Source organism: Chironomus tepperi, unplaced genomic scaffold, assembly GCF_022539635.2.
Source record: "Chironomus tepperi strain 1889 unplaced genomic scaffold, CSIRO-AGI_Ctep_v1 contig_337, whole genome shotgun sequence".
Lineage (NCBI taxonomy): Eukaryota > Metazoa > Arthropoda > Insecta > Diptera > Chironomidae > Chironomus > Chironomus tepperi.
In genome coordinates, this window is record NW_027226459.1 from 1,380,708 (window position 1) to 1,407,790 (window position 27,083).

At 32.6% G+C, this 27,083-nt stretch overlaps 3 protein-coding genes across 8 annotated transcripts; 1 reads left to right on the forward strand and 2 right to left on the reverse strand.

The window, feature by feature from the left end:
- The first annotated feature begins 216 nt into the window (after positions 1 to 216).
- Positions 217 to 20,372, forward strand: Wnk (Wnk kinase). Of its 6 annotated transcripts, none has more exons than XM_070644344.1 (14): positions 217 to 440; positions 1,734 to 3,190; positions 5,614 to 5,997; positions 6,266 to 7,698; positions 7,857 to 8,149; positions 8,267 to 9,277; positions 9,338 to 9,466; positions 9,898 to 9,960; positions 10,212 to 11,398; positions 11,460 to 11,559; positions 11,620 to 12,708; positions 13,684 to 15,543; positions 18,500 to 18,668; positions 19,303 to 20,372. In XM_070644344.1, exons 4-14 carry the CDS (start codon positions 6,486 to 6,488, stop codon positions 19,503 to 19,505), a joined length of 7,317 nt encoding a protein of 2,438 aa, XP_070500445.1. In that variant the 5' UTR covers positions 217 to 440; positions 1,734 to 3,190; positions 5,614 to 5,997; positions 6,266 to 6,485; the 3' UTR covers positions 19,506 to 20,372. The 6 variants fall into 6 exon arrangements, with proteins under 6 accessions (XP_070500445.1, XP_070500446.1, XP_070500447.1 ...); XM_070644345.1 differs by having other exon boundaries at positions 5,783 to 5,997; XM_070644343.1 differs by lacking the exon at positions 217 to 440 and having other exon boundaries at positions 3,021 to 3,190; positions 10,212 to 10,707; positions 10,780 to 11,398.
- On the reverse strand, positions 20,210 to 22,143 carry LOC139093588 (apolipoprotein D-like). Its single transcript, XM_070644347.1, has 4 exons — positions 22,062 to 22,143; positions 21,667 to 21,992; positions 21,570 to 21,599; positions 20,210 to 20,699 (listed from the first exon to the last, which is right to left on the reverse strand). Exons 1-4 carry the CDS (start codon positions 22,070 to 22,072, stop codon positions 20,428 to 20,430), a joined length of 639 nt encoding a protein of 212 aa, XP_070500448.1. The 5' UTR covers positions 22,073 to 22,143; the 3' UTR covers positions 20,210 to 20,427.
- Positions 22,144 to 22,155: 12 nt separating this feature from the next.
- Positions 22,156 to 25,601, reverse strand: LOC139093764 (apolipoprotein D-like). The gene is made up of 2 exons (XM_070644595.1): positions 25,074 to 25,601; positions 22,156 to 22,182 (listed from the first exon to the last, which is right to left on the reverse strand). Exons 1-2 carry the CDS (start codon positions 25,599 to 25,601, stop codon positions 22,156 to 22,158), a joined length of 555 nt encoding a protein of 184 aa, XP_070500696.1.
- Positions 25,602 to 27,083: the final 1,482 nt, after the last annotated feature.

Below are 27,083 nucleotides of genomic sequence, written 5' to 3' on the forward strand. Positions count from 1 at the left end.
CAGTTGCTTTGATTCAAATCTGTTTTAGTCGTTAAAAATTTGAAATTTTAAAAACCGTTAAACGATAAAAGCTTTAAAAATATAATTAATAAGTTTAAATAAAAACTTTAATCTTGGATTCTGTAATGAATAACAGATAAATTCACTCTACTTTGTTAGATGAATATTGACCGAAAATGCGCTTTATTCACTGGATTTAGTACGAGGAGTTTTAACATTTTTTAAAAAAGTAGAAGAAAATTCATTAAATTTAATTTTCTTGAAATTTAAGGACTTAATGCAAGTTATTTAAGTTAGTGTTAATGCAAAACATAGTAGTCATCAGGAATAAGCGGAATTCAATGAAGTTCTACTCGAAACTACTGTTTAAAAAGTTTTAGTTGAAATTTTTTCACTTTTTTTTTCAAGAATTCCTTCCTTTTTGGATTTATAATTTCACGGTAAAAATAGTATAATTAATCGTCATTGATAACAGTGTATGAAGTGTTAATGAGTGCATAATTGAGTGAAACAATCAAATAATTAAATTCCTGTGAAATGAAATAAATCAATAAATTTTTTTAAAAAAATTTTGTTATTGTAAATCGCAATTTAAAGGGAATAATCTCTTAGTCACGTATCATATATTTATATATATTCTCTTTTTTTTGAATGTGGCTATAAATAGACATTTTTTTCATTATCAGTTGAACTATAAATTGTAGGAATTTTAATTACATTAAATGATATACAATCAATTTTTTTTTATTATTTATTGATTTCCTTTACATTCAGCCCCAAAAAAAAATTATGTCTACGACTGTGTGTTTCGTTATCAAGTTCAATATCCCAATTTTCTTTAATATACTACACACGAATTCCTTCGTCTTCTTCTATCTCAATTTTTATTATTCTTCTTTCTCACATCACATATCATTATCACATCGCATAAGCAAAAAAAAAGAGTATATAGCCTACACACGGGGACATAACATAGATTGTAACATATTCAATTAATTAACGTTCTTTTTTTTTTGTATTGACACATTCAAAACAATATCTTAAATTAATGATGCGCAATTGATGTAAAATTGTACATAAGACAAAAGTTTTTTTTTATGCAAAAAAATCAAGTGAGACTTAAGAAAATCTGGATGTGTGAGAATGTCTAGTGACTCAATATTTTTTTGGATCTGTTTTACTCAAATGCAGGGTTGTTGACGGTGATATTAGTGTAAATAAGGCAAAATTAGACATAGAATCAATAAGAAAATGTCATTGTATGAATAATAGACAAAGAAGGAATCTGAGAGAGTTTGAAGGCTTGATGTGACTTGTGACAAGTGATTAGGCAACATCTGTTCGGAATCCTGTAATGTTTTGAGGATTGTGTGATTCATGTCATATTTGAAAGCAGTCAATATGATGAATTGAGCAGTCGGCAACTGATGGCTAATTGGATCCACTTACTTACCGGTACTCACAAAAGAGTGATACAGATCTAAGGGGACTAAACTACGTTATAACTAGTTGATGCCTTTTTCTAATGTATTTCTTTCCACTAGAGATATATCCGGTCTGTTGCCTAATCACTGAGCCATACAGAGGCTGTACTCTCGAATTCTACTAAGATACATCACTGCCATAGGACACACAGTCATATGATCAACAACCCTGCCACTCTCAGAACATACACTGCATGCATATAAAGCATATGAGATTGATTAATTCCATTAATTTTTTCTTTATTTTAGATTCTCAAAAAAATTATATATATCAAATATTGAAACGAGTTAAATAACTACAAGATTATAAGAAAGAGAATATATAAAAAACGGGAGCAGTATCCATTTGAACAAAAATTATCGGCAAAGGAAAATTTTATCGATTTTTTTTTTGTGTTTCTTCTTTATTCACATCATCGTCTCCAACGAATGTATAAAAACCGGCTGAATGTCGAATGTCATGCATCAACAACAAAACATATACGACCTAATTTGATGGAAAATTTCATTTGATCAACTACAACTAGTCGGAGCAAATAGTTCTCTTTATCATCAAAAAATTTTGTGTAATAATTCTTTAAAGGAGAGGAAGTAACAAAAAAAAAGTATTCATCTTCGCGTGTTGTGTAAGCAAAAAAGTGTTTATTGAGAATTATTATAAAAAAAAAGAAGCAAGTCAGTGTAAACATATAAAAAAAGAGCAATATCTTATAAAGCATAGCACACAACATCAAGTTATTGTCTGTCGAAACCAGAAGAGGTGAAATAAGGAACAAAAAAAAAAACATTTAACTGAATGGCAATAATAATTATTTGATTGAACTGTCGACGAAAAATAGCCGTGTGCAGTAACAGATATTATTTTTTTTTTGTGCGACATAATATAAAACATTTCCTCAATATTTTTCATTTCTTTTGGCTGCAAGAGGAACAGAATATTGCTCGTCAATACACAGAGAGTCTTTTATTTAATTATAATTCGTTATTTTGTAACTTGACGTTTTTTTTTTTCTCATCCTCAAAATCTCTGAGTGAGTTTTTCTTGTGAGGGGCATACCGAACAAGTATGAGCGAGATATATCCCCGGCATAAGAAGTAAAGAAATATGATAATATCAGTTGTGTGTATATAAAAAAAAGCAGCCCAAGTATAGAGAGAAAGAGTAAATTCGCCAATAAGGTGCAACAACTACTTGTTTCATTGAAGTCAAGTTATACATTATAGTTTCCAATTCCAACATTTGTTCAATTTAAAATAAAAAAATTTCGCTCAATTGTATTTTAAAAGTTGATTTGAACGGACTCCGAGAGCATTAGTGTGAATTTTCTTCTATATTTTATTATTACATGCATATATTGTGAATAATAGGCAGAAGAAGAAGAGTTAATTACAAGAATATAAATCAATCTAAAGTGAAAAATATTAAATAATACATAAATATATAAAATATAAGTTAATATAAGGAATAAAGTGAAGAGACGGGATAGACAACAAACAAGACTCATACACGATTCATATTGGCACCGGTAAATAAAATTCGTCATATTGGGGCAACGACAGGCAGACAAAGCGGGACGTCGCAATAATGCGGCTCAAAAGGTTGTTAGAGGAACAGCCACGCAATCTTGCAGTACATCAACCAGTGCATCGACAATTCCAAAGTTATCAGCTGACGAAAATAAGTCGCCGTTTTCGACAACAATCGGGTGAGTGACTCATTCGTAAAGCTTTATAAAAAAAATTAATAAGTCGAGTTGGAAATTCTTTTGCCTTCTTTGGCATCACAATTTTTTTTTATACTTTATTTCTTTTATGTCATGCACACTGCAATATGCACTTTTTCCTCAAAACAGTGCTGCAGAGTTGCACAACAGGCACCTGTCATAGGTAAAAACCGTACAAATTCTTGATAATTTGTATGGTTCTGAAGGTGAAATCATAAACATTTGTATGATTCTGTAGAAAATCATGAAAATTATCAAAAAATTGTATGGTTTTGATTGGATTTATATGGTTCCGTAGGAAATTATAAAGAATTTGTACGGTTTTGGATTGGACAGGTGCCTGTCCTGCAACTCTGCAGTGCTAATTAATTGCGCTCTAGTCATTCTCTGTCTGTGACTTTTTATTATTATCATTTTTTTCCGTCTTGTTTCATTGTGCATTATTTTTAATTTCTTTCCATTTTTTACACCCACCCCCAATCTCTGTTCATAAAGCTACAATTCGATTTTAATTTTATTCGTCGTTAATTTGCGGTTTTCCGTAACTAATATCAAATACTGAATATTAGTTTCATCGATGATGATTCTCACTCTTTATTTTTTCCTTCCTCAAGCTTCTTCTTATTCCTTTATGTACACTCAAACCAAATGTTTATGTGACGTCGTCACCGCTCATATTGCGGTTAATTTACATTTTTATTTCATAATGAAAGTGCATACAGCATGTATAGAAATGCTAGAATCAGCTTCTTTTTTTGGGTGTCTCAAATTTATTCCCTTGACCAGGCCATTTTATGCATTCATCGACAAACATTTCTGCTTTCGCTAATACTTCTTATTTTTTCTGACTTTATACTGACTTGAATGGTGCAAATAAAAGCATTTTCTTCTTACCTTAGATTTCAAAATCTTTTGCTGTTGCTGCTTTTTTCTTTCTTTTCTTTTTTTTTTCATCATATGATCATGAAGTCATTTTCACTGGATTGTACAATGCGGTTGCATAGATATACGTCGATAAATGAGTCTTTGATTATGGCCAGTTTTCATCGACTCAGTTCCAATACTATTCAATTAACGCAAAAGCTTAAGCTTTTATATTTTTATCTTAAAAAATAAGACAGTCTCTAAAGGACAATGACCACGATTGCTATGGATTGGTTAACGAGAGATCGAAGTTGATTGACTTGATATTAATATGTAGAGAGTTGCGTAATATCCATAAAAATATAATTTTTATTGCTTTTTTATCGAATTTTCTATTTGTGGATTTTGAAGATTCTCTTTACTCATTTCCATAATCGAATTGATTCATGTTTGAGGTATTTGTGATTGAGAACCATGCAAATTCTATGAAATGCTGTTGAAAACTGCAGGAATTTGTATGGATTTGAAGGTTTTTTGAAATTTGAAAAGCCGTTATTTAAGTAATTTCCAAAGTATTGCATACTTAATTAAACAAAATGTTAATTTATGCATGAAATTATCAAAGGTTGCTTTTGATATCGGCAACAGATTTCATAGGAACTGAAATCTGTCCCTAACAGACAAATTGCATGCACTTTAGAGTTTGATCACCTTAAATGAGAGCTCGAAGTCGACACAAAATTTATATGGAATCAAGTAGACTTGAGAAGACTTTTCTATGCAAAATTCAGGTCCGCTTCCAGCTCTGCTTTAAATATATTTAACGAGCATGCTTGTGAGTGTTCCTCTTAGTATTTTCATAGGGTTACTGATGCTGAGGGACTCTTCGGGTAGTTTTGGTCTTGGTCCTGAGAATTTGTCAAGACCGAGAGTTTGGGATACCTTACTGCTAGTGACCAAATTACTTCCTATGCTTGTTTAGGTATTTTCTAATATTTCCATGAAAGCCAATTAAATTCACAAATTTTGTTCCTGCAAATCTCTAAATAAATTCATTCAAACACAACATGCACTCTCTGTGTCTAAGGAAATAAAGTCAATCAACCAAGTTCCGTTATCCAGAGACGTTTCTAGATGTACAATAAATTTAGATAAATTGCCAGTTATTTGCATCGCAGTTATCTGAGATAAAATAACAAAAAAAAAAGATATTATTCGTTAATCATTCATTAAATTGAAAGTTCAAGGCAATATAGAGCTTCACACATTCGTCAGTAGCTTCATATTATATATATTTTTTTTTGTCATAATTAAATTAATTGAAATCGTTGCAAATCTTTTTTCTTCTTTTATTACTTTTTCTTAGTATCATATTAATTAATTTAAGACAGAAGTGATAACTCATATTAGCTTTCCTTTCTTTTTCTCATTCCTTTTTTCTTCCCCCTGTTTTGGACTTCTCGATTTTTTGATTTTGTCTTGTTCCTTTTTGGCAATACAAAAACTCTTTGAAAAAATAAAATTCATAAAAAAAATCACAGGGCTATTTTGCAAGAAACTCATAACAACTCATCTGCCATCAGCCAATCATCATCTAACATTGCTGAGACGCAACATCAAGTGACTCAATCGCGCTCCGTCATTTACAATCAGACATTACAATCCATCAATAATAATAACAATAAAATTTATTCAAATGTTGATCAACAGCTCAACGATCCTAATAAGGACGACGAAGAAGTATTAATAGAACCAAATAACAATACCAATAATAATAACACCAATCATTTTATTAATCGTGCCTGTTATCGACATCATCCAGTAAGTAGTCGAAGAGGTACTACTGAATTCATATCTCAACAAGTGCCCAGCTTTCGATCTTTTGGAGGAGGATCTAATAACAGAAACATCACGCAAAGGAACAAGTGAGAATTTTCCCCACACTTCCTTTATACTTCCTTTTCTCTTTGCATTTTCCCAACAACTTTTCCGTATGTCCTCAATATTTTTTTTAAATCCCTCGAATCGGTTATGATTATATTGAATCGGTTCAACAAATTTGAATATTTTTCGGTCGTTATATTTTTAAATTTTTAATTTTAAAATTGTATTAATAAGGGAATAATGCGCTCTCGACATATATTTGTGCCTTAATTATATTAACTGATTTTCTAATTTATGTGATCATTTCAGGAGTCAAACGGCGGCGCAAAGAGGTCCATCCTCGCGCCAACGACGACCATCAAGTGGTACATCATCATCTCAACAACAACAACAACAACAGACACATCAAGCACAGAATCAAAATCAAAGTGCTAATCAGTCAAATAATACAACAGGATCAAGTATAACATCAACCACGGGTGGAATAATAAGTCGTATCATTGATTTTGCCTTACCATCGGCGACTAAAATGAGTCTTTCACGATCTGGTTCAACAAAAAGTGAATCACCGTCAAGTAGTCATCAGAGTACTAGTTCTAGTCAGGAACGTAAAAGTTCGGTTGTTCCAATCGAGCATGAACCGTCACCGTTAGCCAGTCATCGTGTTAAAGAACGTGAAGGAAATAGCAATGAGATGACGATGAAAAAGAAAAATGAAATTGATACGGCAATTGAGGCTGTTGAAATTAATAGTAGCAAGACATCTGATATTAATAATCATCATGGTGGTGATAATGTTAAAAAGAAAAAAGATGATGTTGTTCAACGGCCACCAACTCCACCGCCGCGTCCACCGACACCACCAAAAGTCGATTTGGAAGCTTTACGTCAAGCTAATACAAATAGCAATAATTCATTTGAGCAAAAGGCTAGTCGTTTTTATCGTAAGAGTCTTGAAAATACAACATTGATGGGTGCTTATGTTTCACGTGGAATTTATGACTCATCAAATGATACAATCGAGACTGAATATCCTCGTAATCTTGACGATAATATTGAAATATTATCACGTGAGGAAGAAAAGATTGAAGAGGAATTTAAAGCAACGACTGGTGAAGATAAAATTCCATATGGACCACAATTTGATCCAAAAATTGTTGAGAGACAACTTCAAAAAGAGAAAGAAGAGGATGAAGATGATCCAATTGGTGTTTCACCATGTGGACGATTCTTTAAATATGACATTGAAGTTGGTCGTGGATCATTTAAGACAGTTTTTCGTGGACTTGATTCTCATACAGGTGTTGCTGTTGCATGGTGTGAATTGTTAGATAAGAAAGTTAATAAAATGGAACGTCAACGATTTCGTGAGGAAGCTGAAATGTTGAAGAAACTTCAGCATCCAAATATTGTGAGATTTTATAATTATTGGGAAACAACAATAGCTAAAAAGAAAAGTTTAGTACTCATAACTGAATTGATGTTATCTGGAACATTAAAATCGTATCTTAGAAGATTTAAGAAAATTAATCAAAAAGTGCTTCGCTCATGGTGTCGTCAAATTTTAAAAGGATTAGCCTTTTTACATTCACGTTCGCCGCCTATTATTCATCGTGATTTAAAATGTGACAATATTTTCATCACTGGAACAACTGGAAGTGTTAAAATTGGTGATCTTGGACTTGCTACACTTAAAAATAGAAGTTATGCTAAATCTGTTATTGGAACGCCTGAATTTATGGGTAAGCTTATTTCATTTTTGTCCGCAAATCCCTAATCTATCATTTGAATGTGCTTATCGTGTCATTGTCGTCGCCAAAAAACGTCCGTCTTATGACTTTTAATTAAAACTTTTTTGATAATACTTATCTAAATCTCTTTTTCCTGCTCTCTTTTATAGCTCCGGAAATGTACGAAGAGCATTATGATGAAGCTGTGGATGTCTATGCATTTGGTATGTGTATGTTAGAGATGGCAACAAGTGAATATCCATATAATGAATGCTCTGGACCGGCACAAATCTATAAGAAAGTAACGAGTGGTGTAAAGCCAGCTAGTTTTGAGAAAGTCGATAATCCAGAAGTGACTGAAATTATTGAACGTTGCATAAGACTCAATAAGGATGAAAGGCCTAATTGTGCTGAATTATTGAAATTTGATTTCTTCTGTGAAGTGGCTGGAATTACTTTAGAGGTAAATAAATTTTTTGATTGCATTTCGCGTGATCGATAAATCTCCGCCATAATGTGTTGCTTAATCTCAATTCTTTTTTTTTTTGTGCTTTATATAAACAATATCTGATATTTTTAGCCTGAACCATCATCAAAAAATAATTTCTTGACAAATCTTGATGCAACTAAAATAGAATTTCGCTTACGTATGGATCCAAAACGAAAAGCTGTAAAGTCTCACAAAGAGAATGAAGCAATTCAATTTGATTTTGATATTACAGCTGATGATTTTGAGGAGATTGCTAATGAAATGCACAAGTCTGGTTTGATATTAGAGGAAGATTCGCGTGCTGTTGCAAAGCTTTTAAAGGTTCAAGTGCATACATTATTAAAAGATCGTAAAGAGCGAATTGCGCAGGCACAAGCAGCCGCAAAGGAAAAAGAACTGGCAAAATTACAACAAGCACTTGAACAACATCATCAAATGATGTATCAACAGCAGCAACATCAACAACAGCAAAACATTATTAATGACCAGAATCAAATGATGCACCAAAATTCACAACAGCAGCAACAACAACAACAAGGAATGCCTATTGTTCAGCATCAAATGAGTCAACAGCAACAAACACCTTTATCTCAAACTCCACAACAGCAACAGACTATTAATCAAATGCCAATGCAACAGACACAACAGCAAAATCTGACACCTTCTAAACCGCCTGAAAATATACAAGGATTACCAATGACAAATATCAATCAACAGCAGCCAATTAATCAGAAGCTTCCAATACAGCAAGGCCAAGTTAATGTGCCAATCACTAATAATCAACAAACTCCTTCGCCTGTTGTTCATGATCAAATAGCTAAATCTATTCCACATCAACAACAAATACAGTCATCACAACAGCAGGGAGATTCTGGAATCGGTATGGGTAGTACGGCAAGTGGTACAAGTAGTACGACAAGTGGTGGTACATCAATTAAGAAAAGACGGTCTAATAAGTCTTCAGAAAGATATCCAAAGCTTGTTGTGTTAAGCTTAAATGAGGAGAAAATTGTTGAATGTGAAATGGAAGTAAAGCCAAAAACTGTTACGTTTAAATTTGATGTTTATGAAGTTAATCCCGACGAAGTCGCCAAGGATTTGGTAAGCTATACGAGAATATATTTGTTGATGTTATGACTAACTTATAAATTTACTTTTTAGGTCGATCAAGATCTTTTATCAGAGGAACAGAGTCAAATATTTATCGACATGATTAAAGACATTGTGAGACAAGTGAAACATAATCCAAAACAACTGCCGACTGTAACAATACCACACAAGTATCGTCAAGTGAGTATCGTTTTACTTCTTATTTTAATTGTATTGCGATTCTGCGAAATAAATCATTGTTTGTCGATGACTTGCGTTTTAACGGACAATTTTAAATTTAGAAAATCCGTTAAAAATTCAAATCTTGAAAATTCGTTAAAAATTAATTTCAAAATTATATCGACAAGCAATACATATCTCGCAGATTATATTATTTAATTACCATCTGAAATAACTGACTAATAATGTTAATCCAATATTAATGAAACGATTTCATTACTTTTTCTTCTACCCATTTTCTCATGCAATTCGCTCCCATTTTTTTCTGGCTAAATATTTACTCTACTAACACATTATCCATAAATAATTTTATTATCGAAAAAATATGTGGAAATTGAAAAAATTTAACAATTACTGTAAAAAATAAATAAATAATAAAAAAAAATGATTAGGTCCGTCATGCTTCACTAACAAGGCAACGTTCTTTGTTTAAAACACATCAAAGACATCGATCAGTAAGTCGAATGATACATTTGAGTGTAATATCAAATTCACTTATTATTATTTATTTTTTGAGCATGCAATCCAATTAGACTTGTGCCATTTTTATTTTAACCCGTTAATACATAATTATTTAAGAGAAAAAAAAGACTTAAATTGTCACAATTATTATCATTTAAAAATAGAATGTGTAGAATGAGGAATTTTTGACAGTCACGTATTAAATACTCATTAATTTTACTTGCTTATTTCCGATACATTTTAGCGAGATGAGACAACGTCAACACAGCAAGCATCATCATTGACAAATATGTTTGATCCCCATATATATGCATGTCAATCATTTATCTCGGGATCAACATCAAATCCAACGATACAGTCATCATCGATGATAAATGATGGACAGCTGAAAAATAATTTTACGCCAACACAGTCGCCACAAAAAAGTAAACATTTAAATTCCAATACGGTAATACCGATACAATCTTCAACAGATCTTGTGACACCACAACGAAAGCAGTCAAATCAAGAAGATGATGGCGCCAGTGTTACATTAAGAGCAGAAGTAACACATAATGATATTCATGTCAATAATATTGGTAGTGATTCAAATAGTGGAGAGAATTCTCGTAAGACTAGCACGATATCAGATTATACGTCAAGTGAATGTACACCAGAAAATACGATATTAACACCACGACAAGATGGCGAATATTATTCATTACCGATGGAGGGTCAACAGATTAGACAGTCACCAGCTCGTAAGTTATCTCGTTTTTTGGTGAGTCCTACTGTAATAGAAACTGCTAATAAAGAGTTGATTGTTCAAGAAGACGTCACGCCACAAAATATGGCTGCGTCATCTCAGCAACATCAACTTCAGCATCAAATGTCGATTAATGGACCACAACAACAACAACTACAACAACAGCAACAACAATATCAATCAATTGAATCGGAATCGATGAATATTAATGAGGAATCATATCAAAGAATTGAAGTTCCACAACCTGTGGAAGCTGAATTAGTGCCACAGCATTCAACTGGCTTTAAAATGCCTGAAACACTTGAACAGCTTAAGATAGAACTAGAAAATATAACGCATGCTCATGTTGGAACGAAACAAAAAGAAGCAATGTCAAATCAGCAAGCAAATGTTCAACCTATTCCAAATTCAGAAGCTAATGATATTCATGATGATAATACAGCTGATAATACTATTTCTGAAGCACAAATTGAGAATAGTACGGAACATACATCGACTGATTTAGTTATAACAACTGGTGACAACACTTCTGTTTATAATTCACGTCGTACATCGGCTGATATGATGACAAATCCAACAGACGTAACAAGTACAGCTTCTGGTGTGTTAGAATATGAAGATAATCTAGTCAGTGAGGCAACAGATGATATTAATGTGAAATCAAGTAATCAACCACAAAATGAGAGGTGAAATTCTATTGCTTTATTGACAGTCATTGATTTTAATATTTATTTCTATTGTCTATAGTCATTCTGGTCAGAATTCAATTGCTGAATTACAACAAAAATTATCACAATTAACCACACAACAACCGAGTCAAATTGCAACGCAAGAAGTAGTCAATCATGTATGTATACTTTTAAATATTTTGATTAATTTAATTATTTGATTGATTATGTCATTTTAGCCACATCAACCTCATGAAGGAATTCATCTTGATCTTCAGAAGCAATTCTTGAGTGGCGTAAATTCACCAGCTACTGTTTCTAGTCCATCAATTGAGGTGAAAAATGAACTTTATTTCCCTCCTGTCCAACAACAACAACAGCAGCAGCAAATGCAGGGTCAACAAACTGCTAATAACATTCAGACACCGCCAATTCAGTATCAACAGCAATTACAAGCTGAGTCTGTAAAAGTTACACCAAAAATTAGTCAACTATCTGAATTAGAACAACAGTTGTCTAAGCTTCATCAAAGGCCAGTCACACAAGCTACTAATCCTCAACAGCAAGTTCCACAACAGACACAAGCTATTCCTCAACAACAAATTAATGTTCAGCAAAATATTCCTCAACAAATGCCTGTTCAACAAATGATTCCTTCTCAAATGCAAATGCAAAATCAACAGCAAATTTTCAATACATACTCAGAGGCTGTGCGTCAATCTCCAACGACTGTTCAACAATTCCCACAACAATCTATTCCTCCTCAACAAATGCAGTCAATGTCGACTCAGACACAAACAATGCAAACTTCTGCTCCAATTCCAATTGCTACGTCTGTTAATAATAATCAGAATAATCAGCAAATTCCACAAACTCCACCGGTTGGAGGTGCACCTACAAAGGTGTCTCGTTTCTCAGTGTCTAAAGTTGAAGAGCAAAAACAACAAACTCAGCAGCAGGCACCGCAACAGATTATTCAAAATCAAAATAATAATCAACAAATCCAGCAGCAGCCACAAATCGTTCCTCAAATGCAACAACAACAAATGATGCAACGACCTGTTTTAAGTCCAGAAAATGACAAGAATGCGAACCATCAAATGCAGCAGCAACAACAGCATCAAATGCAACAGCAGCAGCAGCAACAACAACAGCATCAGCAACAGCAACAAATGCAATATAATCAAAATCAATCGATGGTTCAGAACATGCAAAATAATAATAATAATAATAATAATATGATGTCACAAAATGCGATGTCACCAATTGTTGCACCACAACAATTAACTCAGGCTCAAGCATTTTTCCAACAGCATCAAGGCGGTGTGGTGAGTACAAAATTAGTTATAATCTTTATTGTTGCTCTCTATTACCTTACTTTGAATTATATTTATGATTTCGTTGTGAGCATGTCGTTCCGTTCTCTCTTTATGATTTCTGTTTTTTTCTGTTGAAATTTTCTCGTTTTTAAGTTCATTTTTTTTATGTTTTCGTACTTTTTATTTCTTTATTTAATCGAAATTTACTACAACTGCAATGTAGCACATGTGTATACATTATTCAGGGGTTTAATGATGCAGTATATGAAAATATTTTTTCAATGGCTTTGATGGGTGATTTGGAAAGGCTTCATGTGTATGCGTCATTTTTGGTGAATGTTTTAAGTTGTGCTTCATGTTTATACTTGAAATTTATTTCAGCGCATTTTCCTGGCAGTTTGAGCTTTCTTTTGAAAAAATAACCGTTTTGAACCGATTCAGAAAATTTGAATTTTATCTGGACGTTAACTTTGATTCAAATTTATTTTGACCGTTATTTATGAATTGTCGCTTTTGAAGTTAACTGCTGAAGTTTTGAATCTAATGTGCTGGAAAATGTGCTTTTGCCGGTCAGCAGTGATCAAGTTATGTGTTAATTTTACTGTACAAAGGAGCAAAATAAACTGCATTAAACCCCTGAGGAAGCATAAATAATTTTAACTTTATCACCAAATACCAATATAATATACGAGTAAAATTTAATCAGAATATGTGACTTATTGTATAGTTGTTGTATAATTTCAATGCTTTTTATGTTTCTGTTTTTTATTTAAAAACTAAACTGAAATTTTTTTGTACCTTTTTTTTCTTGCGATCGTCGTTTTATGCTAAAATTCTATAATTTTTTTGTTCGATTGATTAATATCCTATATAAAAAAAATGTCCAACAAAAAAACACACGAAATATTGTTTTACGTACCATAAAAAAATTGTGAAAATTGTAAACCGAATGTGAAATGTTAAAAAAATAATCAACAACTTCAGCCTCAACCGAAACTGGCTCAAGTTGTCGGAAAAAGCATCCCAACAACAACAACATCGAATAATGCTCAAAGTGGACAGGTCAGTGGAAAATATTATCGTACACGATCGTTGTCACAGAATTTACAGCAAATATTTCATCCAAATCGGCAATCTCATTCACGTTCTATAAATAATTTGAGTGCTGTTGGTGGCAATGTGAAGCTTCAAAATGATGCATCTAATAATAATAATAATAATAATAATTTTAATCAGAAAATGATTGATGACAAATTAAATGTTCCTCAATCTTTACCTCAAAGTCCTCGAATACAAATCGAGACACCCGATCAATTCATTATTCCAAATAGTTATGATAGTTATAAAATGAATCACTCTAAGTCATTAAACTTCTCACCATCATCAATGTCACATCAACAACAATATTCGACATATCAATATGGAAGTCCACCAAGTATTTATTCAAATTCAAGTATTAATAGCAATAATAGATTTAATGATATGAATCAATCAGCAAAATTGAAAGGATATAATCTTGGTGGATATCGTCGTAATCAATATACGAGAAGTTTAAGTATGGAGACGCCTAAACAAATGAAACCATTACAAAAGCGTCCAAGTTGGGAAGAGCGTCGAGGCAGTAATAGTAGTAATAATCAAGATAGCTCATATAGCGATAATCAGTATCAAATTAATGAGGTTGTAAAGGAAAATGTTGAATTATTAAGAAAATATTCAGATCCAAAAATTCATGGTTATATGGCACATCCACAAGAGCCATCATCATTGTCACTATTACAGAGCACATTTAAGGCTAAATTAGCATCACTATTTAAGAATAAGAAGAAATATACAATTATGGAACCAGTTAGTGGTAAGGAGAATTCGGGTAATGAAATGTATTCAATGAATCGTTACAATTCAGCACAAAGCTTACCAGCACTTGTATCATCAACTGCACATCAAAAGAAGAATACAAAGCAACCGAAAAAGAAGCAAAAGACCAAGAAAATTTCAGTTGAAAAGTACGGATGTGATGGAAAATTAAAGAAATTAAATCTAAATCCACCGCAAATGATTGGTGGAAGTTTTGATAATTTATTATTAATAAATCGTATGAATAAGAAGAAGGATGGTTTAGGACCATACGGTACATATCATGGACGTCCACTTTTGAGTCAAGCTGCACGTTTAAAAGCATTTTATAAATATCGTAAGCCAAGCGAAAGTGATGATGCGACAACATTAAGCTTTGATTATGATTCTGGTGATATAAGTGATGCATCATCACTTGTACGTTCATCTGATGATATTGATGAGGAATTGTCATCATCATATTCAGATTTTACGTATAAATCAGGCAGTCAAGCATATCAAATTCGCTCATCAGCTTCTGTTAATTCAATGCCACCAATAAAATTTAAAAGACATGATACGAGAAAGCAATTGACACCAATGCGTTCACCTGTATCATCATCAGAATTGCAAGGAACACCACATCTACCAATGCTTAATTTAGATGCATTTAATAATAATAATATAAGTAGTAGCAATACATATAGTAGTAATTTTTCGAGTGGAAGTCGAATGTTTAATATGCCGGCAACATATACAAAATTTAATACAATACCGCATCAACATCAGCATGTATCTCAAGCACTATATAATAATTCTTATAATCGTAATGACTATTCAATGACAATGCCGATGATGCATCATCAATATAATTCATATAATACGTCTGCTACGTCTGTTCCTGCAAAGCCTTTATTTTTGGCCTCATTTGCATCATCATCATCATCATCATATAATGCTCAAATGATAAAGAATTTTTTCACATCCGGACCCGGATCATCACCATTGGTAAGCTTCTTATCTCTCTCGAGCTTTCCTAAAAAAATATCAAATTTTTTACATAAATATGACCAAGATATTCTCTATTCTATCACAAAATATTTATTCCCACTACACATTACCTACATTATTTTATTATTACACATAAAAATAATAATTATTTTATGATATAATGTCACATTGAAATCAAAATGATTAAGTAATTGGCTAGCAATGATCAAAATAATGTACTCATTAAAATTTCAAGGATGATATATGGTTTAAATGAAAATATTTCAATGGTTTTTCATGATTTCGCTCGTTTTTTTTTTATGGGTCATAATCTGTGTTGTAATTCTTCATACTATTCAGTGGTTCTCAAACTAAGTATTGTGGTGCGAATTAGAGTGCTTCTTGAGGGTCTTGTTATGCTGAATGTTTATAAATTGATGGAATGACTTGAATTTCTGCTTCAAATTTACGAAATTTGGACGCAAACTAATAATATTTGAGATTTTTGGTCACCCTGTCAATGATTCTGGTCAGTTAAACATTGAAGATACTCAGAAACTGGGATTCAAGAATTTCTACTCAAATACAAAAAAATAATTACTTACTTTACCAGTTGTACAGATCAATTGTGATTAATGGCCTTCCTTGAATGGCACTTGAAGCTGGCTACCACTTGCCAATACCAAGTGCATGGTCTAAATATTTGTACTGACTTATCAACTACGTTAATCGATTTGTACTATTCCTGACACACACAAATGCATAACAAACAAGTGGCCAAAACCTTGACTGCAACAAAGATTTCAATGGCAAATTTTAGGAACTATTTTCAAAAAACCTGAAAATTCACCTTAAATACCGAACGGCACAATGCTGGGGACAGCTTTTTTCGTCGTCAAAACAACAACGTGGTGCAACATTGTGTTTTACTGTTGATTCGGCGACGTAGCAGAGCCACAGCGAACATGTTGTGTTGCTCTGGAATGTTTCCCTCTTCGAAATATTGGTTGCACTTGGGATATCAAATGTTCATCAGACCAAATTCCGTATGTCCGATGTTAATAACATCCAGAAAAGGAATTCAAACCTTAATAATGTGACCGTAAATCAAACAAGTTTGAGAAACACTGATTCATACTCGACAATAATATATTAGCATCAAAGAATATCATTTTTACAAATTTTTGCATATGTATAACTTATATAATTTATTTTTGAAGCATTAGCAATGAGCTTATGGCTGGTTCACAAATTTTTTTGCAAGAGAAAATCTTTCTCCTCATAATTATTTTTGCATAGCCATTCATACATTAATTTGCATAAAATATGAAGAAATTCAGCATACTTCATTGGCCTTTAAAAAAGCATAGCGAAACATGGATATGGAATATTGAATTTTTAATCATGTTCATCACTAATCAGGAATCATTAATAGGTAGTAGATCAAAACAATAATCAAAATAAATTACATTAGAATTAATAAAATAGAAAATTTGAGACAAAATTATTGTGTTGTTAACAAAAAATAAGGAAATCCATTTTACAGACCTCATAAATGGGGTTGGTCATCAATGACGTTCAATTTGATATTATTCATTTCGTGATTCCGAGCCCGGAACTCGAATATTGAGTATGAGTAAAGATTCAAATCCTGGTCTACCCATTTCTTTATCATGTAAATCATATGGTACCAGGAAATCATGTCTAGTGACTATTACAAATTGTGTTGATATCGAGTAAAAATTTTAAAGGTTATCCACTTGCTAGTGGACATATTCTTAATAATTTCGGTTCTTGTCCGAATTTCCTTGTTCTTCAAATCCCTTAAATTTTGCTTCTTTTACAGCAAAGTTGGAAGTCGACTCGAATTTTGCATGTAAAAGTCGTCTTAATCCAATATAAAATTGTTGTTGAATTGGAGCTCCGTTCAGCTTCCAAAAAAGACAGATCTTTGCAATCTTTCACGAAGTTTCGTGACAATTAAGAGTGACAAGGCTGAAAGTTACTTCAAAATCAAGAATTTACAACATTGTTGTTTAAACTGCGCCTAAATTTCTTGGGAATACCAAGAGTCGCATGATGTGTGCGGTGTCGGTCGCACAACAAAAGTTGGACAACACTGATTTACATGAACGTCATTTGTGAACAACTTCTAACAAATAATTAGATATAACAGATACAAATTAATAGAATATTAGAGAATCATAAATACAAAGATACATCCGATTAGCCCAAGTCGGTTAATGAATCCGAAATTCAGCATCAGACTTGATTTTCGATCAATTAATCGATTTGTACTATTCCGGACACACACAAATACATAACAAACAAGAGATACAATGTCTTTTAGAGATTATCAATTAATTTCTACAGAACTGACAACAAACTGATGTAAACAGAATGAAAATGGAATTAATTTTATGTAAATATGAAAATACTCACGTCGGTTATGGATGCAATAATCATAGAACTAAGAAATATGTTAAAAGTACCAGAAAAGATCACGTAGTGAATAAGAAGAGACATAATCAATAATGCATAAATTCTGGAACCAAAAAAAGCAGAAAAAAACTTATTGTTATAACATAAATGCACGCAAAATTCAAAAGAAATGTCCATTCGAGCACTTTTATATCTCAATCTCATGAATAAGCTGTATGTCAAGCAACACTTTGGTGATAAGGACAATTTTTTTTGTATATTTTTTAATTATGTATGCTTAACATCCGTTTGCTGTTATTTTGCTAACATCTAACCTAATATCTAATTTGATGGACATTTAATTTTGTTACGTATATCCTTAATTTTGTTTTTTTAATTAATTTTAGTTACGTTGAATTTTGTTTAATGCTGTAAGATTTCATCCTTTAGGTTTCATTTTCATAATTCAATGCTATTGAGCTTTATTTCTCAGCCCTAACTTCTTTTTAAGGTCAATCGACATTTCTTCAAATATTAAAATTATATTTTACAGGAACTTGAAAATCATCATTTGGATACTGGGAGAAATATGTTAAAGACTATGCAATTAAAGCCACAGGTTCGTCAACAATTGACATTATTATTACAACGACAGAATATTGAGGAGCAAGAGCTGAGGTTGCGACACTGGATGGAGATGGAGAAATTTTATAAAGGTTTAGGTATGAATTTTTACTTTTATTATACTTGGCTTGTGGGAGATCTTGGGTACTCAATGCTAATTTTATAGAGATTAATGTATTTGGAAAATGATGTGTCGATGCACTTTGTGGCATGAGAAACATTCTCATTATGTCGACAGATTTCTGTTGTTGTCCAACAAAACTTTAACAAACGACTTTATGTCGATTTCATATTTCAAGGATTGCCTCTATCTGTGGTTCTGAAATTTTTAGTATTCTGCGAATTTTCGGAAATTGTTTCGCAAAATTGCTATTGTATTGATTAGTTTCATTACTTATTGGCCTCATAAATCAATTTTGACACAAGGTATTCGTTGCTTGTCGTTTGCAACTGTTGCTTAAACTGTCAATACTGCAATTCTGCAACAATCTGTAGTGTCTGTCAATTTCTGATACCGAGTACTGTATAGAGTGTCATTTTTCCAAAGCTCGTCGAACTTGTAAAATTGTGATTCATGGTTAGATAAGCACTAGTCTAGACTTTTTATTGCAGTATGCTACATCTCTGATACTGACTAGTAATCGATAAAGTCAAATTTTGCTTTTTTTACCTATAAAATCTATTATTCTGAAAATTTTATTAACTTAATATGTCAATATGCCGTCCCTTTAGATGATGATAGCACTCAACAAGTAAATCAGCAGCAGCAGCAGCAGCAACAACAGCAGCAGCAGCAACAACAACAGCAGCAGCAGCAACAACAGCAGCAGCAGCAGCAACAACAACAGCAGCAGCAGCAACAGCAGCAGCAGCAGCAGCATCAACAACAGCAGCAGCAGCAGCAGCAACAGCAGCAGCAGCAGCAACAACAATAAGAAGACAGATATCTCATTTTAATCCCCCCCATATTATTATTCATATTATGAAAATTATATTTTCTTTATAACACAAAAAACGATGAAAAAAAGCTAGAATGTTAATAATTATTAGAAAAGGGTTCGCCATACCTCGGATATATGATGAATGATGATTATTGTTTATACATCTATCTAATATTTTTGAGATAAACATGCTTATATTATATAGAACAAAATTTTAAATGAAAAAAAAAAAAATGTGAAAGTGAAATTTTTAACAAAAAAAAAGATCTTTTTTTCTCCTTCCTCGGCTTTTATGCTTAACGTTCGGCTGTAAACTAAAAGAATTTAATCCAAAAAAATGAACTTTTTTTTATTTCCTTTTTTGATATTAAGAAGTAATTCCTTGTAAAAATCTATTTAGAAAATTATTGGAAAAATAAAAAAAGTGTTTTTTGAAATTTTGTGCATAAAAGTCCCCCTCCTTAAGTATATCTGACAAGATTCAGTGACGAACCCTAATGTGAACATTTTTATTAAAAAAAAATTATTTGATGAGAAATTTTTATATTTTTAAAAATTTTTCTTTTTTTTAAGTTAACGGGAAAATGAGAAAACTCAGGATTTTCTCAAGCATTTCAGAAAAAAAATTTTATTCTTTTTTTTTTTCATAAATAATATTTATTATGTTGCTATTTAAAAAATATGAAAAAAAAAACCAATTCCGCTTATGTATGAAAAATGAATTAAAAAGTGGAGAAAACGCTTTATTGGGAAACAAGTTATTATCTTTACGCCACACCAGGCCAAAAATTGTAAATTTATGACACAAAAATTATCAAAAAAAAAAAAAATTATGTAATAAAGTCGCTAGAAAAACCACAATGGATTGACTTTTCCTCTTTCAATTCGCTAGAAAATCTCTTGCAACTGCTGCTCATCACTGTCGGCCATAGTAAGGACTGTTGCCGTATTGATTGCCACTATTGCCATATTGATTGCCTGGATATGGATTAATGTTATCACAATTTTGATCAATATGCTTCAGAAGAAAACTCGACAGTCTGTTCATCGAGAGGATTTGCATCGCTCTGTCTGTAAATGTAGGCTCTAAATTCCTCCGTCTACTTAAAATCCACAAGTTTTGGTTATTAGCTACACCGTAGTAATTGTTGCAGGAAAATATAACTGCATAGTTGTTGTAGTCTGTGTCTGGAAAGGAGAAGGATTTCAAAAGGTATTAGACATTCGTTTGCAACTGCTAAATAATGGATTCTGATCCAGTATTTGGAGCTGCTATTCAGTCAGTTATAGCCAATTTAAGACGATGCGACACAATACTCGACTTACTTAAAGGAAATTGACTTGGAATCAATTAAAAGTTAATTTCAGAAATTTAAGGAGACTGTCTAACTCTGTCTTACTAATCGAGCAACATAACGAAGTGTGTTGGTAGCAAAATATGAATGTGCCTTGACAGTCCTCGGACTAAGAAAATGCCCGGAATCTTACATCAACTTAGGTTCTAGAGAAAAATACTTCTTTTCTCTACAACATAGTGGGAATCGAACCCACGTACCCTTAATTACATGTCCAATGCTCTCACTTATACCGAGCTACTGAGGGTTGCTAGAGAGTGTGACGTAATAGTAACTTAAAATTTCTTACTCTATACAATGCTCCGCTCTCATAATTATATTGGGCAAAGATCCAAAATCTAGAATTTTTAACTATACAGTTGCTGATCATTGGTAGTAGGCATGTCATTAGTCATTATTATGCATATAATCAACAAAGTAATTAAAGCCGCAAGTAAATCTTCAAAATTATGAGTTCCTAATATTAATTCAGGCTTTTTTGCATTCCAGAACTTCAACAATCCTAGAATAAGGACAAAAGCTCCAATACTCAACCGAAAAAGTCACATTCATCAGATTCCAACAACACCTTCACAATTCGTTAACAATATTGCATCAACAGGTACGTAAAACATCCATAACAACTTGTTTTTATCACAACCAATTTTGATTCTGATCCAAAAAACAGGCAAAATGTGCGGCATTGAAATTTAAATGAACTTACCTAATATATTGTAATAAGCATTGGCCTTCGCTATAACAAATTATTAGTTCCAAATTAGTTTTAAATCAGAGATATGAAAAATTATGAAAATTATTACGTGCTGCAGGAAATTCAACAGCCAAAACTCCAGGCGAAATCATCTTTGCACGTCCCATGAATTTATTTTCCTTTCCAAAGCTCACGTGCCTGCTGAAAATGCTAATTCCATCAGCTTGACTTTCAGCCCATGTAAATGTAGCTGCAGCACAACGTGCATCAAGTGCAAACTTTGCTGGATAAGCACAAATTGCATACCAAGTACCAAGAAATTGTGGAACATCAAATGTTGTCATGAGTTGAACCTGCGGACATGATCCTATGCCTGGTATCGTGCAGTCGACGCTTATTGACAGCAGCACAACAGTTAGGCAACAATGAAGAATTCTGTAGAATTTAAATGGACATTTTAAAGGTCACTGTCACTTGATTATGAAATAATATCAAAATTATTACATTTTGGACATTTCCGGAATTTTGGAACTGCAAAAAAAGTCACAAAAAATATTTTTTATTCCTAAAAACTTAACTAAACTGAACACAATAAAGCTTAAATGACGAATGAACTCGTATCACGCTGAAATATAGAATATATTTAAAAATCATAGAATGGTTAATGCCTTAAAGAAGCCTTGAAAATAATTTTTTGGAAATAACTTTTTGGACGTACTTGTGTTGATTATTATACATCATTTCGTACACAAAATCGTGATTCTTTTTTTGGTCAATCAGATGGAAATTTTTCTGTCGCCTCAATTAAATGCGTTGGTATTGTTTGGCATGGTGATCGTGTAAAGTGTTATTTGTTCATCACTCGTGTGTCTATGACAATGATTAATGATTAAGAACATGATTTTTTTGGGGGGAATTAGAATTTTTATTGCAATTAAGAATTTATGGTTATTTTTAATGAGGATCAGTTACTCGTCAATTACTTTATACTATCTAGAATGACTTAAGATGGTGGTCTTCTCCTATACCTCGAAACAAGCCTCTATTCCTGGTGTACTTGATAATACTGTCCAAGCGATACAATGTAGACAAGATAATCCGAATGAAATTTGGAAGTCTGACTACTGCTAAGATTCTATAGTATGCTTACATCCCTGCAAGTTAGTCAGGAATGGGATTCTAACCAAAGTCTTCTAGATCTCATGTTATCTTTAATTGATTTGTCATCTTATTTACTGAGATACCACGGGCTGTTTAGAAACTTGACACCATACTCATTTAAAACTTTTGATGATATGACTATGATTATGCACAATGATTTCTCAATGTCGGGAACAGGACCGGAAATTTGGGAAATCATTCTTTGGACTGCTCTTAACGCTAGTAAGATCAAGCTGAAAATTAAGCAGAATACACAAGGAGTTTGAATGAACACATCAATTTAAGCTGCTCCAAATGAAGATTTTTATCGCCCGGGCTATCATGTGATATCAAGAATATGCTTTATGGAATATGTTTTAGCAAAAAGTCAGCCTAAGATAGGACTTAACATTAGGAATTGGGATGTGAAAGCATAGAGCGATAGAGCCAATTTCAGGCGAGATCTATAGAAGGCAAGGGATTACAATTGATCTGTACGGCTAGGGAAGTAAGCAACAAGTATTATGAGTCTAGTAATCTGAGAAACTGATCACTGATTTATTAAACTCTAAAGCTACTCTAAATTATCTCTACATTTATTCAATTCTGTCCACATGTCTGCAATGTAATCCCCAAAAATGTTGGTGATATTCCGTGAGTTCGCAAAGCATTCAACGAAGCGTCCATATAAACCTCTTCTAATGCTGAAAATCTGCTCAAGATCCAAACATTCTGAGCATATACGAAAAATGCATTTGAGCATGTATACAGGACAAGATAATTATCGTAATCTGTTGCCAAGACATAAAAGTTTGCATCAGCTCTAGTAACGGCTGACTTGGGGAAGGAAAGCAGTAACACGCCAGGTCTAACAACAGATACATTGCCAACTTCAGTTTCCACCACGTCAAAGTTCCTCTGCTTAATTATGACATTGATTGTGCTGTCATTATTTTGTAAAAAATTCCAAGTGATGCACGACTTTCCAAGTGTGTAAAAGTGAGGATAAGCACGCACTTCATAATATGTGCCCAAAAATCGAGGAAGAGAGAAATTTTCAGTGACATTGACTTTTGGGCAGTTTCCAGTACCGACAATTTGTGCCGTAGACATTGTCCATGACGACATTATAATTACGACTGCGAATCTGTATGTGTGAAAAATGTTTATTGCTGAGTAATTTTTTATAGATTTTAAAAATCAGATGTGCTGTTGACAATAGAATTTTTGAAAAATTTTTGTGATTTTGAACAAGGCCGAGAAGTTTTTGATCTGATTTGGTATGAAATTTAATCTAACCTCGATTATCATAAATTATAGTTCAAGTGGCTCTCGATTTATGTCAGTGATTGCCAATCTAGGTTCTCGAGCGTCAATATTAATAAGGGAAACACTGATTCTAGCCGAGTTGACAAGACTCCAGTACAGATTCCAGTGGAGACTTTTTTGGCCTTTTGAAGTCCGGATTCTTAATGTTCTGCCAAATCTGGATTTACCTAACAGACAAAGAGCAGGCTTTCACAGTACAACGATACCTAAATGCGTTCTCTTTGTCTGTTAGGGTTGGTGCCAGATTCGACTTAAATCAAGTCATGCTATTTCGGTCCCGGATTTTGGATCCGTTAACTGACTTGTGCTACTCAGAACTAGATTACTCTATTGTCTTTTAATAACTAAATACTTACATTTGAGCAGGCATTTGAGGAACCATGTCTTATAGATTAATTTTTAAATAACTTTATATCCAAGAAAATGAACGTCTTTAAGGCACAACTTACAAAATCTTAATGATATCAAAAAGTTAAGAACATCTCAGTAGAAGTTTTAAGCCATAGACACATTATGCAATTTTTTTCAGTTTAACCAGTGGTGGGCAACCTGTGTGTCGCGGTAAACTAGTGTGCTGCCGATTTTTTGGAAATGCATGTTGTGTGCGATGTTGGTTGGAGCTTTCCACCAAAATGTACAACGATACAGATAAGGTTGTTCACCACTGAGATATACTGTTATCACAAGATGCATATGAATGCGCTTTCACAAGAACTAAAGCTAATAAGATAATAAAATCTGTTGCTCTACATTCTAATTTGAATGAATTTGTACATCTTGTGACTTAAATGTTTTGTAATATTCACAAAATTATTCATGCTGCTTACTCGTTCTATGTAAGAGGAAAGATGTATGGAAACTCGAACAATATGTTTTGATTCTTAGCGACATCAATTTATTAATAATACAAATCAAGCTACAGCTACACAAGCTAGAACTAGTATTACCTAACATTAGGGTTGAAAGCATGCATTTCCAGCATTTTAGACGCAAAAGCCTGCAGTTTAGATCCCTTTAAAAATATTGTGGACAGTTAGATTGACTCACAGTCTTCAGCTTCTTATAAGGTAGCTTCCTACGCTTCAACGTCGATGTTATGTTACTGTAGATATCCTGCGATAAAGTTGACTGTCGACTCAACACCCAAATCAATTGAATCTTCAAAGTAGTAAGCTTAGCACAAGCATAAATGACGGAATAGTTGTTATAGTCAGTATCAACGACAATAAACTCAAACTTTAAATTAATCATCGGAACTTGAACAAAATAAACTCCACTGGCATTATTGATTGTGAATGCGTTGTTGAATTGCTGTATTTGCTTTCCATCATAATAATTGACTGATATCCTGATCATGCCTGAATAGTCAATGATGCAATTAAGTAGAACGCATTTACCAAGTTTAAATGCTGGAATTGGAATACTTGCAATGTCATACCACTGACCAGTAAATTTATACAAGCTGAAATTAGGAACTGATGGAATGTATGCACATCCTCCGGTTTTAATCGACTGCAGTTCTACTTGAAAATGATTCAAGGAAACGATTAATGCTGTGAATATTAATTTCAACATTTTTGATCATTATTTGAATGTTAACTGAACTTGTTAAGGCACAAAATTATGTTTTTGTAGGAAATAAAGTTGAGTTTAGGGATTCTTTTGGTTTTGTTACTGGGAAATAATGTGACATTGAGAATACAGAATACAGTCTGAAATCTAATGTCAAAATATTGAGTACTCTACTTTGAATCAATGAAAACAAATATAATGATCATCTGCAAACCATCAATTTAGAACTTACGGTTTATGTTTTTGTTCATAAAAGTTGTTTACATTTCGCACAGTCTTTAAAGGTCGTTCATTTTTGATGTCTAATGTTTTGACAAAAAGGCTGGAATCAATCCCGAGTGACACAATTAACTAAGCCTGGGTTAATGGAGCCTTAAAAGCTATGTCGCGGAGCCTTCTTCATGCGCTTTAGGCGCACGAAATCCTGAATGTCCTCGATTTATGGACGTTAAATAATCTAAAGTAGTGATGGGCCACCTTGTTCGTGTCGTTATTAGAGATGTCAATACAAATACCCAAATACCCAAATATTTGGGGTATTTTGCACTATTTGGGGTACCCCAAATATTTGGGTGTAAACCCGAATTTATTTGGGTCTGCTTAAAATCTTCATTTTTAGGAAATTTTTCATAAAATTTCTGATTTTCATAGAAATTTTTAGTGTCAATTTTTTGACAATTTGAATTTAATCTCACATTTATGTTGAATATAGGTTATATTCTGGTTATATAATTGAACTTAGAAGAAAGTATAGTGAAGTTGCATAAATTTAGAATTATCATTACGAAAATCCTAACCAAAAATCATACTGATTACATCAGATCTACTGCAAATTTGTGGAAAAATTGCAGACATAATATGCGACCTTCAGAGAGATAATTATATTCCTGTATGCAGAGATGCTGGGTTTTAATCCCAGAAATAATAGAAAATTAAATCTGCGAAAAGGTAGTTTTGTTGATCTGCTCAAGAAAAAATGTTCCTGAAGAATTAAAACTTCATTTAAATCAATTTTAAATCTTTAAAGAAAAAAAATTATTCAAGAATCTGGTGTCATTGGGTTTAAGAATAAAAATATTTACCAGATTGACTTTTTTAGTTCGTTATTTTAATTTAACTAAGCGGTAAACGACATTCGCAATGTAGTAAAAAATGGTCAGCAATTATTTGAGACAACTTTTAAAAGAATTTTTCTGCAAAATGGTCCTTAGGCCTACTTTTAAGACCAAAATTTTTTTAAAAATATTTGTACAAATATTTGGGGTTTAATATTTGGGTATTTGGGTATTTGTACAAATATTAAAAACCCAAATAATTGACATCTCTAGTCGTAATCGTGGGGACCTAGATATCAATTTTAAAAAGACATCATTTGTGAACAATTCCACATGACTCATAAAACATTCCATCAAATATTTAGACTGGAAAGTTCAATAAAATTTACCCGAAAATTCACATTTAATTTTTATATAAATTCATATTTAT